General features: G+C 38.1%; 1 protein-coding gene across 1 annotated transcript; it reads left to right on the top strand.

Moving 5' to 3' along the window:
* The first annotated feature begins 4,626 nt into the window (after positions 1 to 4,626).
* On the top strand, positions 4,627 to 11,335 carry LOC141338247 (vitellogenin-like). The gene is made up of 28 exons (XM_073843790.1): positions 4,627 to 4,690; positions 4,835 to 4,855; positions 4,965 to 5,116; positions 5,247 to 5,498; positions 5,586 to 5,747; positions 5,833 to 5,981; positions 6,089 to 6,239; positions 6,328 to 6,485; positions 6,570 to 6,735; positions 6,814 to 6,939; positions 7,025 to 7,243; positions 7,340 to 7,557; positions 7,639 to 7,736; positions 7,855 to 7,979; positions 8,055 to 8,156; positions 8,254 to 8,373; positions 8,478 to 8,664; positions 8,754 to 8,856; positions 8,938 to 9,123; positions 9,220 to 9,331; positions 9,418 to 9,607; positions 9,693 to 9,961; positions 10,039 to 10,083; positions 10,167 to 10,244; positions 10,328 to 10,534; positions 10,612 to 10,754; positions 10,848 to 10,986; positions 11,079 to 11,335. Exons 1-28 carry the CDS (start codon positions 4,651 to 4,653, stop codon positions 11,202 to 11,204), a joined length of 4,044 nt encoding a protein of 1,347 aa, XP_073699891.1. The 5' UTR covers positions 4,627 to 4,650; the 3' UTR covers positions 11,205 to 11,335.
* The last annotated feature ends 9,555 nt before the right edge of the window (positions 11,336 to 20,890 follow it).

Below are 20,890 nucleotides of genomic sequence, written 5' to 3'. Positions count from 1 at the left end.
TATTTCAAGACACTGTATGAATATAATTATGAAGTGCACGAAACCCCTGCGAACGTGGACAGGTATTTCAAGACACTGTATGCATATAATTATGAAGTGCACGAAACCCCTGCGTTCTTGGACAGGTATTTCAAGATATTATATGAATATAATTATGAAGTGCACGAAACCCCTACGAACATGGACAGGTATTTCAAGACACTGTATGCATATAATTATGAAGTGCACGAAACCCCTGCGATCTTGGACAGGTATTTCAAGATATTATATGAATATAATTATGAAGTGCACGAAACCCCTACGAACATGGACAGGTATTTCAAGACACTGTATGCATATAATTATGAAGTGCACGAAACCCCTGCGATCTTGGACAGGTATTTCAAGATATTATATGAATATAATTATGAAGTGCACGAAACCCCTGCGAACGTGGACAGGTATTTCAAGACACTGTATGCATATAATTATGAAGTGCACGAAACCCCTGCGATCTTGGACAGGTATTTCAAGATATTATATGAATATAATTATGAAGTGCACGAAACCCCTGCGAACATGGACAGGTATTTCAAGACACTGTATGCATATAATTATGAAGTGCACGAAACCCCTGCGATCTTGGACAGGTATTTCAAGATATTATATGAATATAATTATGAAGTGCACGAAACCCCTGCGTTCGTGGACAGGTATTTCAAGACACTGTATGCATATAATTATGAAGTGCACGAAACCCCTGCGATCTTGGACAGGTATTTCAAGATATTATATGAATATAATTATGAAGTGCACGAAACCCCTGCGAACGTGGACAGGTATTTCAAGACACTGTATGCATATAATTATGAAGTGCACGAAACCCCTGCGTTCGTGGACAGGTATTTCAAGACACTGTATGCATATAATTATGAAGTGCATGAAACCCCTGCGTTCGTGGACAGGTATTTCAAGACACTGTATGCATATAATTATGAAGTGCACGAAACCCCTGCGATCGTGGACAGGTATTTCAAGATATTGTATATGAATATAATTATGAAGTGCACGAAACCCCTGCGATCGTGGACAGGTATTTCAAGACACTGTATGCATATAATTATGAAGTGCACGAAACCCCTGCGATCGTGGACAGGTATTTCAAGACACTGTATGCATATAATTATGAAGTGCACGAAACCCCTGCGTTCGTGGACAGGTATTTCAATATACTGTATATGAATATGAAGTGCACGAAAGCCCTGCAATAGTGGAGGTATTTGAAGCAAATTGCTTTTCCCTAACTGCGCATGATCGGTGACCTATGCAAATTCTCAAATAGGCCACGCCTGCCTGGTGACGCAATATCGATTACGCTGTACTGAAACCCCTGGAAAAAAGTGCATCCCTGCCCAAGTTGCTGACAAGTAAGGTATCTTTTCGCTTGTACTGTTATGAGAGTTATGGAGCGTTGCCCGGACCAATATGGCGGCGACGTTGGCGTGCCGTCGAGCGGCCAATGAGGCGTCTAGGTATTATGGTAAAACACGCGCTTCTCCACAAGCATATGACAGTGGTTGGAACTCCCGAACCGCAAATTGAAAGGATTTTTGTGATGGTCGCGGATCTAACAGTTCACAGGCAGCGGTCCAGTCTATCCGTACAGCATGTCCACATGTATAAAAAAAGGCACACTGAGGTATAGGCTGGCCTGCTATATATTTTTATGTCCGATGGGAAGAACAAGACCGGTACCATTCTTCAAAGCGCATAGAAGGATTCAGTGTGTTTTAGTTTTGTCATCTTAATTAGATCGTTATTTAATTTATATATTCAGTGTAGGCCTATATGTTTTATTTTATTTTATTCAGATTTTCTCTGTTCAGAAGTGCTGCTGATGCGTGATCATTTGAGTATATGTCAATACAGTTTTTGTTGTTGCTCTGTATGCTGCTGTTTGCACGTTAAAATAAAACATTTGCTTGTATTTTTAATGTATCATCACAGATACTTGTGCATTCTATTTTTATATTAAACTAATTTATTATTCTAATTTTATCAGTTAACGGTTAATGTTCGGATAACGAGCAGCGGTTGTCGGTCAGGAAAATTAACCGAAATGAGTATCCCTAGTCTGGTCATTTCTTTATCAGGGGGAAAACAAAAAAATTAGGGGATCAAATAATTATTTTCCCCACTGTATCTAATAAGGATATTCCCATTAATTTTAACATTTTTTAGCACACCAAAAAAGATGAAACTGTCCAGCCATGACTTCCTGTTTCACATGAGAGTATAAATATGAGGTAACACAAAGGCCTAATTCTCTTAATCATCCATCACTATAGTAAAACCAAAGAAAATAATTCTAGTTTGCAGTGCAGCAAAAGATTGTTGAACTTTCTATACAAAATGGCTGTTAAAAAGTAGGTAACGCATTAAAAATTCCCATTTTCACCATCAGGGAAATAATTAAGAGGTTCAAATCAACTGGAGACGTTATGAACCTGCCTGGAAGTGGACATGTGTCTATATTGTCCTAATGCATAGCAAGGAGGGTAGTTTGAGTGGCCAACAAATCAGCAGAAATTATTTGAGGCTTGGTGTCAAAACTATGCATGTAATGGTATCAAATCTTCATGTTGCGATTGTTGCTTTATCATGTATTATCACGCTATTGGAAAAGTTGCAAAACAACTGTTTTCATATAAACGATCAAACAGCACCTACAGTACATCACCATACGTTGTTTGGGAGCGCTTTTAGAAAAAATGATCTCCCCTCATCCGAAAACAAACTCGTATAGCATAAAGCATATTCAGTTGCTAGACACCACTGAAACTTGAAATGGGACCGGGTTCTATGACCAGATATAATGTACTGCTGGATCTTTAATGTCATGGGCCAGAAGTCCTTTACATCTTGTTAAAATGCATGGCATCATGGATCCTATCAAAAACCAACATAAAAAATCCAAACCTAACTGTTTCTACTAAACATCTTATAATGGGCCGTGGTTGGATCATCAGCACAGTGATCCAAATCAAACATCAAAATCAACATAAAAATGGTTTACAGAGCACAAAATGAAGGTTCATGGCCATTCCATTCGCCTGACCTGGACCCTATAGAAGATAAGAGAACTGAAGAGGAGAGGCAATGGAAGGATCTAGAGATAGTCTGTTTTGAAGAATGATCTCTGATCTCTTGCCAGGTGTTCTCCATTCTCATCAGGCATTATAGGAGAAGACTCAGAGCTTATCTTGGAGGTTGCGAAATATATTGAATAAAAGGGGTCTAATAATAGTGGGCAACATGTATTACAGAATGTATTATTACATGTATTATTAATTCATAATGTGATGTTCCCTCTATTTTTATTTGTTTTACTTGAATGAATGGTTAGATTTTTAGCAATTTTGTTTCGAAGATCAAAACAGTAAACAATATGTAAAGGATACATGTTTCAAAGCCTTCACTCATACAGTATTTACTAAGAAGGCTATTAGTTTAGTCCTTAACTGTAACTATTGCCATGGCTTGAACATGAACATAAGCTCATCAAGGTAGTCCAACTGGTCTTAAATTTTATTCTGTTATGTTTGGTCAATGGCATCCATAAATCTTTTGCTTAAATATATAGGGATTAGTAAGTTTAATGATATTTGTTCTATCAAATTTTGTTGTCAGTTAATCTGGACAATACATTTAAAAGCTGTACTTTACAGTATTACATAATAAGCAATTTAATCAGAAGTCTGCAATAATGCAAATAACATAAAACACGACTGAGATAGATTAGGACTTTACTACTTCTGTAAGTTCTTCAACCTCTTTTTTATTTGGTGTTATTTTTGACAATAATTTAGAGACATTATTTTAGATGACAGTTCTATGCTAAAATTGGTTTGTCCGAGTTGATCTCAATAGATGACAAATTATAAAAGATGGAAGATTTTATTTACCGTCTTTGAAAATATTACTAAATCTTTTAATTACACTGTAATTTTTTTCAGAGTTCTATCACTGTGGCCTTTTACTTTGTGGTTTTTGTGTTGCTGTACTAATGTCGTTTTTAATGCGTTTAATAAAAATGACTTGCTAACAATTACAAAACTGTCCACGGATCACTCCACATCCAATTCCAAAGTTCATGCAATGTCTTTCAATAAAATAAATAAACTAATGTGGACTTTAACAATTTTTTTTAGATTTAGGTTAGGTTACCCTGGCCCTCAAACTGATAGCTTAGATATGCTTTCAAGCCTGATCGGTTAACAAAAAAATATTAAAATTGCCAATAAAAATTTAGTTCACTGTAATATACCTTACTCCATAGCTATATGCATATCAAAATGTTTTTTTTTTCTCCAACATGATATTATATGACCAAACTGGGGGGGGGAATTACCTTTTTAAATATAAAAGACAATGATTTTACTGCATTTCACTGTGGACATTGGCCTGAAGAATGGCATGATGACAGGCCAGGGTGACCTAACCTTAAAAAGATATTTATATTTAAATAAGTTGACAAAAGTCTTGTCCTGTTTACAATCTGATACTCAGAATACATCTGTTAAAAATTAATTTAAAGAATTAATACTTGGTCAGCAAGAAACCAGTATAAAAGGCCTGTTTCTCAGAGGTGTTCTTCACAAACCACCAGCCATGAGAGCTGTTGTGCTTGCCCTGACTGTAGCCCTTGTGGGTAAGTCAAATATATATTAATACGTTTTTTCTCCTTCTCCCTCTTTTCACCTCTTTGAAAAAACTTTTGAAAATTAGAACCTATTGAAATTGAATTTTAAGAAAAAAAAAATTCTAAGAAAATGTTTTTGTTTGTTTGTTTCAGCGAGTCAACAGATCAACCTTGGTAAGTAATATGATTTGGAAAATTAATTTTTAAGTGGTCACTCAAACTGCATTACTGCTTGAATGTAATAAACTCTGGTACTGACTGAGAAATAATCTACTCTTTTCAGTCCCCGAGTTTGCGCTCGATAAGACCTATGTCTACAAGTATGAGGCTCTGCTCTTGGGCGGTCTTCCTCAGGAAGGTTTGGCCAGAGCAGGAATAAAAGTCAACAGCAAGGTTCTCCTCACTGCCGTGACTGAGAACACCTTCCTGATGAAGGTAATAGCTATTAAAAATTCTAGGTAAAACACAAATAACAAAAAATATCCCAGTTGGCCCCTACTGTTACAATGATCCAATTCTTTAATGCAACATTACAGTCATTTAAACTGAAAATGTCCCCTTACAGCTTATGGATCCTCTACTCCACGAGTATGCTGGCATTTGGCCCAGGGATCCATTTGTTCCTGCCACTAAGCTCACCTCAGCACTGGCTGCTCAGCTTCAGATTCCCATCAAGTTTGAGTATGCTAATGGTGTGGTCGGAAAGGTATTTGCCCCTGCAGGAGTCTCCCCAACAGTCATGAACTTGCACAGAGGTATCCTCAACATCCTTCAGCTCAACCTCAAGAAGACCCAGAACATCTATGAGCTGCAAGAGGTAGGAAAGTGATCCTATTACAATTTTGAAGGCATTAGTGATGCCTTCTTGAGTTCTGCAATCTTATTTTTTGACTTCTCCTTCAAGGCTGGTGCTCAGGGAGTGTGCAGGACCCACTATGTCATCAATGAGGATCTAAAGGCCAACCACATTTTTGTCACCAAGTCTAAGGATCTGCGTCACTGCCAGGAGAGAATCATGAAGGACGTCGGTTTGGCATACACTGAGAGATGTGCTGAATGCACAGAGGTAATGAAGAAAACTGGAAAGAACTGAAATATTTACTCAATGAAAATGACAAAAGTCAAAAGGTCACATACCTATCTCTCAACAGAGGGTCAAGGGTCTGATTGAAACTGCATCTTACAACTACATAATGAAACCAGCAGCCACCGGTGTACTGATCGCTGAGGCAACAGTTGAGGAAGTGCATCAGTTCTCACCCTTGAATGAGATTCATGGTGCGGCAATGATGGAAGCAAGGTATGACTGATACGAGATTTCTATAACAAATATGAACTAACGATATTCCTAGCATATCACATTAACTTTAAGCTTCAGAAAAATTCAGAAATGCTTATTTGTTTCAGACAAACCTTGACTTTTGTTGAGATTGAGAAGACCCCTGTTGTTCCAATCAAAGCTGATTACATGGCCCGTGGATCCCTGCAGTATGAGTTTTCAACTGAGATTCTTCAGACTCCCATTCAACTCATGAAGATCAGTGACGCACCAGCCCAGGTATAATGCATTATTTACAGTCTTTAATGATCAAAGCTCATGGATAATGCTGAATACATCAACTGAGCATTGCTTTTTCTCTCTCTAGATTATCGAAATCCTAAAAAACCTTGTTGCGAACAATGTGGCCATGGTCCATGATGATGCTCCCCTTAAGTTTGTTCAGCTTATCCAGCTTCTGCGTGTTGCCACCTTGGAGAATATTGAGGCTATCTGGGCTCAGTTCAAGGACAAACCAGTTTACAGGTACATTCTGTGAACAATAAGTTAGTATAGGAATATAGACATATTACACAGTATGTGTATATTTTAAATCTATGACACTGGTAGGCGCTGGCTTCTGGATGCTCTTCCTGCTGTTGGCACACCAGTCATTGTTAAACTGGTCAAGGAGAAGTTCCTGGCTGGTGAACTTACCCTTCCCGAGTTCATTCAGACTCTTGTGGTTGCTCTGCAAATGGTCACTGCTGATCTAGAAACCATCCAGTTGACCGCTGTGGGTACATCTAACTATACTCAAAATGCTGCTCTTTAAATATTGCCTTAAATAATCATGCCACATTTTGTCAAACAGAGTTTGGCTTTGAACGAGAAAATTGCCAGAATCCCAGCTCTGCGTGAAGTTGTCATGCTCGGATATGGTTCCATGATTGCCAAGCACTGTGTTGAAGTTCCTACTTGCCCTGCTGAGCTCCTCAGGGTAAACACCTCAAGTCCTCTCTAACTTTCTTTCAATGACTTACTCTTTAATATATGTCTAAATGCACATGCCTCAAACTCCTCAGCCAATTCATGAGATTGCTGCAGAGGCCATTTCTAAGAATGACATTCCTGAAATCACTTTGGCTCTTAAAGTTATGGGCAATGCTGGTCATCCTGCTAGTCTTAAACCCATCATGAAGCTCCTACCTGGACTGAGAACTGGAGCTACTGCTCTGCCACTTAGGGTCCAGGTTGATGCCATCTTGGCCCTGAGGAACATTGCCAAGAAAGAGCCAAAACTAGTAAGTGTCAGATTTTGTAGGAATTAATTACTCTAAAAAAATGAATGAATGAGCACATTTCTTCCAGTTATAAACTAAAAATGTTTTCAACTGTAGGTTCAGCCAGTGGCCTTACAGCTTGTATTGGACAGGGCTCTCCACCCAGAAGTGCGCATGGTTGCTTGTATTGTGTTGTTTGAGACCAAGCCTTCAGTGGCTCTCGTCACCAGTCTTGCTGGTGCTTTGAAGACTGAGACCAACATGCATGTCGCAAGCTTTGCCTACTCTCACATCAAGTCCTTGACCAGAATCACTGCTCCTGATATGGCAGCCGTGTAAGAAAAACTAATATTTTTTCATATATTTTACTTCATCACATCACGTAAGCACAAGGTAATAATGGTTGTCCATTTCAGTGCTGGCGCAGCTAATGTTGCCATCAAGCTCATGAGCCGCAAACTGGACAGGCTTAGTTTACGTTTCAGCAGAGCCCTTCAGATTGATTTCTATCATAGTAAGTCTTGGAAATTTCTTAAGAGAGCTAAGAAATGGTCTGTTGTTTCTTAAAATGCATACAAATTCTGCTGACATTTGTATTCATAAATTGTATTCTTATCTCTGTTCCTGTGCAGCTCCTCTTATGATTGGAGCTGCTGGTAGTGCTTTCATGATCAATGATGCTGCCACTATCCTGCCCAGAGCTGTTGTGGCTAAAGCACGCGCTTACCTGGCTGGAGCTGCTGCTGATGTTATTGAGGTGGGCCAACCAAAATTGAGAAAAAAAATCTGATTCATGGTATTCAGTCGTCACCTAACTGATCCCCTCAAACAGATTGGCATAAGAACTGAAGGAATCCAGGAGGCTCTTCTGCAATCTCCTGCTGCAGATGAAAGCGTTGACCGTATCACAAAGATTAAGCGCACACTGAGAACAGTAAGTTTGCAGATTCATATCATTTTGAACTTTTCAATAATATCATAAACATGACACAAGTAAAATGTATATGACTTTTCTGTTTTAACTCTTCAAGCTTGCAAACTGGAAGGCCTTGCCAACCAATCAGCCATTGGCTTCAGCCTACATCAAATTTTTTGGACAAGAAGTAGCTTTTGTCAAAGTTGACAAGACCATCATTGAAGAAGCAATACCGGTATCGTGTTGTAGTTTTTTTCTCCTCTCACATTACTATATCTTTATGAGATCTGTCTCATCAATGATTCTTACAATTAAGTTTCTCATAAATGTAATACCCAGATTGTGACTGGACCCAAACCACGTGAACTGTTGAAGTCGGCCCTTAAAGCTTTACAGGAAGGAATTGCCTGGCAGTATGCCAAACCTCTGCTTGCAGCTGAAGTGCGCCGTATCTTGCCAACAGCAGTTGGTGTGCCCATGGAGTTCAGTTTGTACACTGCTGGTGTTGCTGCTGCAAGTCTCAGTGGTACGTTTTTTTGTTAGAATTTGTAGAATCTTTACTCAGATGTGACAGGGTCACTTCTTAGTTTGATGTTGTTCTGTTCATCCTTTCAGTTCAGGCCACCATTACACCTCCTCTTCCTGAGGCGATTGAAACCATGACTCTTGAGCAGCTTAAGAAGACTGATGTTCAACTCCAAGCGGAAGCTAGACCAAGGTACGCTTTTGCAGCTAATTTCATGAAGATAATGTGCGCAGCAGCAGTTTTACAAACAAATCTCCATTATTCTTTTTTCAGTGTTGCTCTCCAGACCTTTGCTGTAATGGGAGTGAACACTGCCTTCATCCAAGCTGCTGTTATGGCGAGAGGAAAGATCCGTACAATTGCTCCTGGAAAAGTGTCTGCAAGAGCAGACATTCTCAAGGGCAACTACAAGGTTGAAGCATTGCCTGTTGAGCTTCCTGAACATGTTGCTGCTGTGAGGTAATGAAATCTTAGTGATGCCAGTCATTTTGAATAAATTCATAAACAAGGCTTCTGAAAAATGAAATGTGACTCACCTTTTTCTTGTTCCAAAAGCTTTGAGACTCTTGCTGTGGTCAGAAACATTGAAGAGCCCACCGCTGAGAGGATTGTTCCCTTAGTACCCGAAATGGCTGTGCAGAATTCCCAGACACCTGCTGATTATTTGGTAAAATTTGGATATGTTTTAGTATGTTGAGTACCCATTTGTTTCAAGTTTTATAATGGCAATAGTTTTTCGATTTTTTTTTCCAGTCCTCTGAGACACCAGATCAGGCTCCTCAGAGAGCTCCTGCTCCATTCCACAAGACTCTCTGTCTTGCTGTCCCATACATTGAAATCAAGGGATGCATTGAGGTTAACTCGCACAATGCTGCTTATATAAAAAATGCTCCTCTGTTCTACATACTCGGACAACACTCAGCCCGCGCTACACTGGCAAGAGGTATACTTACAGAAAAGACAACATTCATGTAACTCAAAGTTCTTCAGATGTGATTATAATTTACAGTCTTTTGTTTTGGCTTTAGCTGAAGGTCCTGCTGTCGAAAAACTGGAGCTTGAAGTCCAAGTTGGTCCTAGAGCTGCTGAGAGGCTCCTTAAACAAATCAGCCTAATTGATGAGGAGACTCCAGAAGGAAAGGCCTTCCTGTTGAAACTGAGGGAAATCCTGGAGACTGAAGATAAAAAAGCTCCTGTCTCTTCTAAAAGCAGCAGCAGCCGCAGCAGCCGCCGCAGCCGCAGCAGCAGCAGCAGCAGCAGTTCAAGCTCCTCCATGTCCAGCTCTCGTGTGACTGAGGTGAGATTGTGGAATGTAGCCTGTTGGTTATAAATCTGTATATTCATTTACATTGAGTCATTTTACATGGTTTTCAGAATGCCATCGTCATGGAGCCCTTCAAGAAATTCCACAAAGATCGGGTAACTACTACAACAATTTTTGTTAACAATATTGTTTCTTTATCATCAGCATAATCATGTCTATGATGTAATTTTGCTTGCAGTACTTGGCACCCCATGGTGCCTCAAAGGCGGTTAGCAGTGGAAGTGCTGCATCTAGCTTTGAGGCTATCCAGAAACAGGTGAATAAATTAGTGTCATTTGTTCAAAATAACACAAAATCCAAGTGTAAAATATGTCTCTTTTTTCATTGTTTATGTTTCAGGCCAAGTTCCTCGGAAATGCTGTTCCACCTGTTTTTGCTGTCATTGCCCGTGCTGTGAGAGCTGACCGCAAGCTCCTGGGCTACCAGTTTGCTGCTTACTTTGACAGGCCAACTGCAAGAGTGCAACTTGTTCTTTCCTCTATTGCTGAAAATGACAACATGAAGATCTGTGCAGATGGAGCCCTCCTGAGCAAACACAAAGTCACTGTAAGACTGGAAGTGCAATTTAAAAAATTGTCAGGATTTCTTTCTCATTTTAAAGAGAGCATACATTTCTTTTCCAGGCCAGGGTTGCATGGGGTTCAGAGTGCCAACAGTACGCAGTTATTGCTAAAGCTGAGGCTGGTGTACTGGGAGAATTCCCTGCTGCACGTCTAGAGGTCGAATGGGAGAGGCTGCCAGTAATTGTCACCACCTATGCCAAAAAGTAATGTTAATGAACACTAAACAACAAATGTATAGTGTAGAATCCGGCACTGGTTTATTATTTACTTTTCTCTTTGCACCCCTTCACCACTAGGCTGTCTAAGCACATACCCATGGCAGCCATCAAGGCAGGCTTTAGATATGAAAGAGTAACGAACGCTGACAAAGAGATTGAACTGACTGCTGCCTTGCCAAATCAGAGGTCCCTGAATGTCATTGCTAGGATTCCAGAGGTAAAACAACTTTCTTTTAAATTATGACCCACACAAAGATATAATCAGATATATTCATGCCTGACTAATTGTTTTTGTTCCTGTTGCTACAGATGACACTGTCAAGAATGGCTATTCCTCTTCCCATTGCTGTTCCCATCAATCCAGATGGAACCCTTTCAATTCATATCGATGAGGACATTCTGACCTGGATCCATAAACACATCAAGGAAGAATAAAACTTGAAGAATTACATTTCATGTTTAAGAAAATGTGAGCTGTGTTCATACGAAATGATTTTTTTGACAGTTTAATTGAATTTTACAACTGATGTAATGCAAAAAATACTTAATAAACACCCTGCAAGTTAGCAACTTGTGAATTGTTTTTTTACATCATGACCTGGTCACTATAAATTGAAACTGTGAAAAAACTGCATATACTAACATGGTAAGGAAGAATATGTGTGTCATTAGCTAATATTGTACTTCAATAACCAAATTACCTCATAATATAGTCGATAAAATTAAAATATAGTTTATTAAAAGACCACAAAAATCTCAGGCAGAGCAGCAATGATATGTCAAGAATTATATGTTAGAAGATGGCTGACGGTTCTTCTCAGATTATCTACTACACATAATAAATCATTGACATTTACGTATTCTACAAAACTATGAGAGAGCAAGAAATCATAAGATAGGTTTACCCTTAACACTGGACGTTATTTTACACGGAGTTTGATTAAAATGTACAGATAAAAATTCGAAATTCTTTGCGCCATTAATAGACCTTTTTCACAGAAACCGGAAATACGCAATTGCAGGGTATGCAGACTTCCTGTGTAACGTCAACACAGCAGAAAGCCGGGTAATTTAAAATTAAAATGGAGAGAGTCTACACAACTTCCCTCGCTGGTTTGCCAAAGATAACTTTTGCCGACCTCATAAGAGTCGTGTAGGAAAACTCCGTCACAAAGAGGAACAAATTGGATAAAGGATATACATTTTTCCACTAAGAGTTTATCCGCGTTTATACACGCTTAACGTGGCTTAACGTACGTAAAAAACGACCAGGAAACCCCAAATTTCTGTCATACCTTACTTGGAACAAACACTAACTACTATCAAAAGAACGAGCCCTTATTCCACAGATAAAGTGCATAATATCACGTTAAGCGTTTTCTCCCCCATAGAAGCCCATTATAAGGAAACAGCTTGGTTTAACTTACCTTAACAGCGACCAGGGAAGACCAAACTTCTGTTAAATTTCACTTATAATAAACACTTTCTGTTCTCAAAAGAACGAGCTCTCATTCAGCATATAAAGTGATCGCCCCCCATAGAAGTCCATTATACAAAAAAAAGCTTAACGTGGCTTAAAATTTTACTTATAATAAACACTTTCTGCCGTCAAAAGAATGAGCTCTTATTGAGCATATAAAGTGAATAATATCAGGCTTTTCTCCCTATAGAACTCCATTAAGGAAAAGGCTTAACATGGTTTGTTATAATGGACTTCTATGGGGGGCGATCACTTTATATGCTGAATAAGAGCTCGTTCTTTTGACAGCAGCAAGTATTTATTATAAGTGAAATTTAACATAAGTTTGGTTTTCCCTGGTCGCTGTTGAGGTACGTAAACCACGTTAAGCTGTTTCCTTATAATGGGCTTCTATGGGGGAGAAAACGCTTAACGTGATATTATTCACTTTATCTGTGGAATAAGGGCTCGTTCTTTTGATAGTAGTTAATGTTTGTTCCACGTAAGGTTTGACAGAAACTTGGGGTTTCCTGGTCGTTTTTTTACATACATTAAGCCACGTTAAGCGTTTTTCACGTTGTTTAACTGGTTACCGGCATACTGGGGCGGAAATAGGTTTACACAGCAATTACGTATTTCCGGCGCAAAATACGGAAGTTGTGAGAAAGGTCTGTAGCTGTGTGAAAAAGTGGACCTTACGCGCCAAAGTATGTACGAGTGCATCAACCTTGTGACACCATCCCATCTGAAAAGGATAAGAAAATGTAAACACCGTTTAACTAAAAGTATGTTTATAGCCCAGCTGACGAGTTATATTTATGCCTCAAAATGTAATATGTGAATTAAAAATTTTGCATTGCAATAAGAATCCAACAGGAGGTGGTATTGCCCTTATTTTCAAAGAATGAAACTGTCATTTTCACACCTTTAGTTGCTTTAGTTGAATAAATATTGAATAAAGCATTTAGAAAAACTGTTTATGTTTATAAATGGAGCTTAATCCCTGGTATGCTTTATATCTAAAATACATTAATTTTAAAATAAGTCTTTAGCATATAGTAGCTATGATATAGCACTCTATCCACATGCAACAATAAAGCAAATCTTTGTGGTTTTGCAGCTGATGTAAACAATAATGTTGGTGCATTTATTATTTACAATAACAAAAAAAAGAAAAAAAGAAAAGAAAATAATTTTCGAAAGCAAACGCAAAATAAATACAAGGAACAAACTATATTTGATGTAGATTAGACAAATGCATTATTTTTTGCAATTTACTGTAGACTGAGGTAATTAAACCTTATACTCAGTAACAAAAAAGTACAAAAATAAATTTAAAAAGTGTAATAACACTGTTGAACATGATGCAGTTTTAACTACCTAGAAGTAAATAGAAATACTTCAGTTAATTTCTACTAGTGTAAGAGTTAAATTGAGTTTAACAGAGTTATGTTACAGAGTTTATGTTGGAAAATAAATGCTGATGTTATATTTGAACATTCAATGTTAATTCAATAGTATCCATTCTGTGCTGTTGGATATTGTTGTGAGGACTTTTATTTTGATGGCGAGTTGGGGGGAAATAAAATAAAAGGAGAGATGGAGTTGTCCGTGTCTGAGGGTTTTACTTTATTAATCTTCTAGTTTACGCAGAATTAAAGCCCTGAAATCACCCACAAAGTATTGCACTAGCAAAATGCACTTTGGCCATATTTAAAACATTGCTTATTTTTCAAAACGTAAAAATTCGGGAGGCTTTTATAATTCAGCAGCCTTTACAATCTTACTACAAATTGACACATGATTCTGTTTAATGTTCATGTCCATGTGTTGTAAGTTCTTCTTAAAGATACTCGCAGACTTCATTCACATTCAAACACAAGTTTCAATCTTCTGTTGTTGGAAAAAAATGTAGGTTCATCTGCAAGCAGTTCCATAGATGTGGATCAGTGGTGTAGTCTAGTTTTTTGTAGTGAGTATACTGTGATTTTTCCCTCCCAGCCCCATATTCACCCATCCCAGAGCAACACCCCAAACGCCACCATATCTAAGTGTAATTGAAAGCATTCTGAAACTCTGCTTATGTGTTATCAACATTTTGATTTATTTTTAGCAAGTTTTATGAGCTGTCAATTTTCAATGCACATTTAGGGGTGCAAGTTGGAACTATTATTAAAAATAAATTCAGGGCTCGAAATAAAAATTTTTACTTTGTAGCACTGGTGCTCCCAACTTCAAAAATTAGGAGCACCCAATTTCTTTTTAGTAATGTGCCAATCTTGATTGCTCATGGCCGATTCTTATTGGTGATGCTTTACAAGCAAATTGGCTGATGTTGAAAGCCTTTTTTATTATTACTTTACACCTTAAGCAAGGGACAACCACTGCATTTTTAAACCATCTTCAATATTCAAAGCGCAAATAGAGACCGAATTTTTCAAGCATGATCTAGAGCTATAGACAATTACACAACCCACATAGCCCACATACTAATAACAGCCTAGATATGTTATGTAGACTTTGCGCACATTGGGGAATCGCTCTCTAAACGTGGGGTATTAAAATTGCTTTTGAATGCACGTGCGCATTTTACTTTTGGTTTAATTTTAATGATTGCGCGAAACTCTTTGTGGCGCTGAGCATGCATTTTTACAATACAAGAGATTATTTTAACAAAACCATACTATGGATGAAACCTGCTTTGATTTTTTTTAACACCAACGGGATTTTGAAAAGCGTGTTCCCAGTGAAAATTACATCTTTGCTTGAGTGGAACTCTGCCGCTGAGTTAGCATTAGCGTGAATGTATGCCACGTTGTACAGTATTTTGAGACGGACAGGCTTGTGAAAACACTGAAAGAGTGTAATTTGAATCTGTTATCGTTTCATAATTCATATCTCATTTACTGGTTTGCATAACTTGATTTCAAACTCGCGCCGAGAATGACCACCAAGCTTGATAGGTGAAGTCAGATCCAGGTCACAGCAGGCTACGGAAGCAGTAATAGTTCATATGTCATTAATCTTCAAATAGAAGCAGCCGATTGGTCTACATACGCCTCGCAAGACAGACGTTGTTAATTTATGAATGGAAGTGTGAAAATTGTCACAATATCATGTTGTTACGTATCCTCGCGCTTTTTAAAGTGGGTATACGCAAATCCTTGACCTTTTCTAGTGGGTATATGTCGTGTACCTGCGTATCACGTAGACTACACCACTGATGTGGATATACTTAAGATGAGATTTGCTGACTTTACCAGAAATTGAAATGAGTTTCTCTTCATGACCAGAGTCTGCAAATCAAAAAATGATTTTCAAGTTTTATTTTAAAGAAAAAAAAAAACAGTAAAAAGAACAAACTTAAAGGTCCACTGAAGTGCCTTGAAACCATAGACTGTAAAAAATATGGACGTAGTGTCCTTGACTTCACCCGTAGGTTTCTGAAGAGCGATTTTGAAGCCTATAGTGGGCAGGAGTTGGTCGTCGCCATCTTGGAATCGCGTCACGGTGCGTCACTCCTGGAAAATCGAAAATGGGCAAAAAGGCGGGACATGAGTGAAGCTGGTTGCTGAAACCACGCCCAGCACGCTAGGCACGACAGTGGTGACAGCAGTGGAAATCCCCCTGTCACTCAAGTGGCCACACCCTTAATTATGCAGAACTTTAAGGCTTAATATAACTTAAACGGATGAGTTATAAAAAAATTCACCCCCTCACAGTTGACATGAAGGGCAAAACTAGCTGTATAGACCTACACCACTTTTTGTACCAGGCTGTAAACATACTTTTTTCTGCTGTAAAGTTTATCATGGCATTTTAACATGGGGAGTCAATGGGATTGACTCTCTTCGGCAACCAGTCTCTAGCGGCCAGTCGATGAATTGCAGTTTAAGTCACTTCTGTGTTAGTTTCAATAGAGAGAGTGGGAGGTTACCGCTTGCTTGAAACACTCAGCGTCATTCTATGTGGTGACGTAATTTTAACTGAAACAAAAACATATCGCCCAGCCCCGCCCACTAATTTTGAATAGCCAATATAGCGTTCCATTTATATCTGCTCCGGCCAGAGCCATTGAGCTCGGTAAAGCCGCATTTGTAGCTTATGACCGCCACAGTCTAATAAATTACTCCATAGATTCAATATGAAACTCTTGCTAAAACAAAATAGCGATCATAATCATGCTGAGGCTGTGGAGTTTAAAGTCCCCCTGAAATCAAAATTAAAGTTTTTTGGCTTTTAGTATGAATATATTAGCCTTAAGATTATCTATAAGCTAGTGTGCTTCAAAACAACGACAAAATTTGCGTTTACAAGATATGGGCATTCAAAACTTACAGTCCCGTCACTTCTGCCAATATGAATCAACGATTTGGATGATATCACCGTGCACTTCAGCTTCTCATCAAACGTTCTGTCCAATCAAATGCTCTCTAGAGTCCGTAGTGTCCCGCCCCTACACTATAAATAGACGCTGAATGTACTGCTGAGATCGTCACTGGTTCACAGTGTTAGTGTTTTCTGTTTGGTGAATGGCATGTAGTGCGCAATGTAGGCAATAGAGAACGATTCAGACAGTGTGAATGTGCTTTCCATTGGGGAAAATGAGGTCTTGTTTCATGTTGTGTCACGCGAACTGCGGCAAGTTCGTAAGCTGCTCTGCATGCATGTTCAAAACACCAATAATTACTCTAACAGAGGTTGCTAATTATGTCCAAGCATAGGTTAGGAACATTCTGATTGGTCTAAACCTAGATAAACTTAGAACATCTCCACATGTAGACGTCAAACTCAAAGCATATATACAAATGCTTATTTAGGTGACAAGAGATCATGGGTCAGACACAACAGGTCTCTCCAGAAACATATTTCTGACCAGGACAGCGACAGATGAAGAACTTCTCCAGGATAGTCTTCTCATCTGAACTCAAAGACAGATACTGACACACGAAGACACACAAAAACATTATCTTCTCTTCAAGGTTGCCTATGGTTAGTTACACACATACTTTGCAGTCAGCCTCTTAGAAGGTAGAAACAGAATCAAACAGGATTCACTTTAACATCTATCAGGAAAACATGAACATTGATATCACAGATGTCCTGATCACTTGTTGATCACATAAGCAGGAAGGTCACCCTGAACTCCTGTGACATGATATCTTGACTCTGGAAAAAGAAAGAACTCAGCAGGCAAAAAGAATACTGTTGCACAATCCATTCTCACCATAGTCTATAACTACTAATATATGTTTTACCTGCTAACTCTAGTCAATCATTAAACAACCTAGAAGGTTAATAATAGCACAAGAAATAATAATAATAATTATTATTATTATGGAGTTCAAGCTTGATCCAGAACTCCTTCACCACCTATGCCAAAAAGTAATGTTTAGCAACACCAAACAACAAATGGATGGAGTACTGTAGAATATGACACTGATTTATTAGTTATTATCTGTGTACCACTTCCCAATTAGGCTGTCTAAGCACATCACTATGGCGGCTCTAAAGGTGGGATTCAGACTTGAAAGAGTAATAAACAGTGAGAAAGAGATTGAACTGACTGCGGCCTTGCCAACTCAGGGATCTTTGAATGTCATTGCTAGAATTCCAGAGGTGAAATAATTTTTCTTTAAATTATGACTCACACAAAGAAAATGCAACTATGTTTTTGTTCTGTTTCTATAGATGACACTGTCAAGAATGGCTATTCCTCTTACAATCGCTGTTCCCATCAATCCAGATGGAACCCTTTCCATTCATATCAATGAGGACATTCTGACCTGGATCCAGAAACATATCAAGGAGGAATAAGGTAAGAAAAAGTACATTTTCAGAAGAGAGAGCGAGCTGTGTTCATAGAGAATAGATTTTTTATCAACTATTTAACTGAATACATTAGCACTGTTGTCATGTACAGTATGTAATGCAATGTATTCCAATGCCAATAAATACCTTGCAACTGAAATTGTGTGAATTGCTTTCATTTTATATCACTAAGCTGGCACAGAACTGGACTTAGGATGCAAAATGGTACAAATCATGTGAAAAACATGACTCATGATGAAAGAGCTGAAAGATTGAAAAACAAGTTAAAACCACCTGCTTGCAATTTTTTACATCATATTTGATTTTGTTCATTCATACTATCAGGTAGGTTTTAGTGTAATCCCACTCATCAGACATTTCAAGTCAGAACTGCGGCGATATGTACAAATGTCACAAAAACTGTGGTTAATACATCTGTAGCCGGAAAATAATAATACATTTTCTACCTAATAAATTGTGAATACTCTTTTGGCACCATTCAGTGGACATTTCTCTTGAAAATTGCAGTCATATTTACTTATTGGTACGTATATCACATCTTGCGAAAACATTCCCACAGGTACGTTTTCTGCTGGATCTTTGTTGTGGGCTTTTTTGTTTTTTGATTTCCGCAAGAGGATGTTTTGCCTTGACATCTTGTTCAGAGTCATGGCATCATGTATTTTACCAACATAGAAATAATCTAAACCTAACAGTTTCTGCTAGGCATCTTATAATTTGCCGTGGTTGGATCATCAGTACAATAATCCAAAACAAACATGGTTGACAGGGCACAAAATTAAGGTTCTACCATGGCCATTCCAGTCCCCTGACCTGAACCTTATTGTTAGTGATAGAGATATTCTGTATGAAAGAAAGGTCTCTGATCTCTAGCCAGGTGTTCTCCATCCTCATTTTGTATTAGGAGAGCTGTTAAAGATTGCAACTGAATAAAAGGGGTCTAATTATTGTGTGAAACATGTATTAGAAAACACCATTTATAATTATAATTCTTAATGTGATGTTCCTTCTATTTTCATTTGATTTACTTCAATAAATGGTTAGATTTTTGGCTTTTTTTTTAGAATGGAAGATCAAAATGGTAAACAATATTTAAATGATACATGTTTTCAAAGCCTTCTTTGCTCATATTTACCAAGGAAGCTATTAGTTTAGCACTTAAAGGAGAAGTTCACTTCTGGAACAAGAATGTACAGATAATGTACTCTCCTGTTGCCAAAATCCTAAAATGCTTTCCTTAAAGAAATAATAATTTCTTCATGACTGAAGGAAGAAAGACAAAGGGGTGAGTACATTATCTGTACATTTTTGTTCTGGAAGTGAACTCCTTGAACATGAACATAAGTTCATCAAAGTAGTCGAACTGGTCTTCAATTTTACTCTGTTATTTTTGGTCAGCATCCATAAATCTTTTGCTTAAATATAGGTATCAAATACAGGTGCGTCTCAATAAATTAGAATGCTGTGGAAAAGTTCATTTATTTCAGTAGTTCAACTCAAATTGTGAAACTTGTGTATTAAAATAAATTTAATGCACACATACTGAAGTAGTTTCAGTCTTTGGTCCTTTAAATTGTAAGGATTTGGCTCACATTTAACAATTCACCATCCAATTCACCTTCTCATCTGGGGTTCAGGTCTGGTGAGTTTGCTGGCCAGTCAAGCACACTAACACCATGGTTATTTAACCAACTTTTGGTGCTTTTGGCAGTGTGGGCAAGTGCCAAATCCTGCTGGAAAATGAAATTAGCATCTTTACAAAACTGGTCAAAAGAAGGAAGCATAAAGTGCTCTAATTTTTTTTGGGTAAACTGGTGCAGTGACTTTGGTTTTCAAAAAACACAGTGGACCAACACCAGCAGATGACATTGCACCCCAAATCATCACAGTCTGTGGAAACTTAACACTTGGGCTATGAGCTTCTCCAGCCTTCCTCCAGACTCTAGGTCTAGGACCTTGGTTACTAAATGCAATACAAAACTGCTCTCATCTGAAAAGAGGACTTTGGACCACTGGGCAACAGTCCATTTCTTCTTCTCCTTAGCCCAGGTAAGACACCTCTGAGGTTGTCTGTGTTTCAGGAGTGGCTTAACAAGAGGAATACGACTGTAGCCAAATTTCTTGACATGTCTGTGTGTGGTGGCTCTTGATGCCTTGACCCCAGCCTCAGTCCATTACTTGTGAAGTTCACCCAAATTCTAAAATGATTTTGCTTGAAAATCCTCTCAAGGCTGCAGTTCTCTCAGTTGGTTGTGTATCTTTTTCTTCCACTTTTTCCTTCCACTCAACTTTCTGTTAAAATGCTTAGATACAGCACTCTGTGAACAGCCAGCTTCTTTGGCAATGAATGTTTGTGGCTTACCGTCCTTGTGAAGGGTATCAATGATTGTCTTCTGCACTTTAACAAGTTTTTTTTAGATTAAGGGCCAGGGTAACCTGACCTAAAACTGATAGCCTAGATATACTGTCAAGCCAGATCAGTTAACAAAAGATTATTAAATTCAAAATAAAAATTGATTTCACTGTAATATACCTTACTCCATAGCTATATACATATTTTTTTCCATCATGACATTATATGACCAAACTGAGGGGAAAATTACCTTTTTAAATATAAAAGACAATGATTTTACTGCATTTCACTGTGGACATTGGCCTGAAGAATGACATGATAGGCCAGGGTGACCTAACCTTAAAAAGATATTTATATTTAAATAAGTTGACAAAAGTCTTGTCCTGTTTACAATCTGATACTCAGAAAACATCTGTTAAAAATTAATTTAAGAACTAATACTTGGTCAGCAAAAAAAAAAAAAGTATAAAAGGCCTG

Source organism: Garra rufa, chromosome 7, assembly GCF_049309525.1.
Source record: "Garra rufa chromosome 7, GarRuf1.0, whole genome shotgun sequence".
In the NCBI taxonomy this organism is placed as follows: Eukaryota; Metazoa; Chordata; class Actinopteri; order Cypriniformes; family Cyprinidae; genus Garra; species Garra rufa.
Note: the sequence above shows the minus strand (reverse complement) of the source record. Positions and strands in the feature narration are given on the sequence as shown.

Excerpts from the sequence above, each read along its gene's own strand:
- LOC141338247 (XM_073843790.1), top strand. The coding sequence starts at position 4,651 with ATGAGAGCTGTTGTGCTTGCCCTGACTGTAGCCCTTGTGG. Across the intron at positions 8,374-8,477 it reads TCATTGAAGAAGCAATACCG|ATTGTGACTGGACCCAAACC; the intron begins GTATCGTGTTGT and ends TGTAATACCCAG. Across the intron at positions 9,332-9,417 it reads AGACACCTGCTGATTATTTG|TCCTCTGAGACACCAGATCA; the intron begins GTAAAATTTGGA and ends TTTTTTTTCCAG.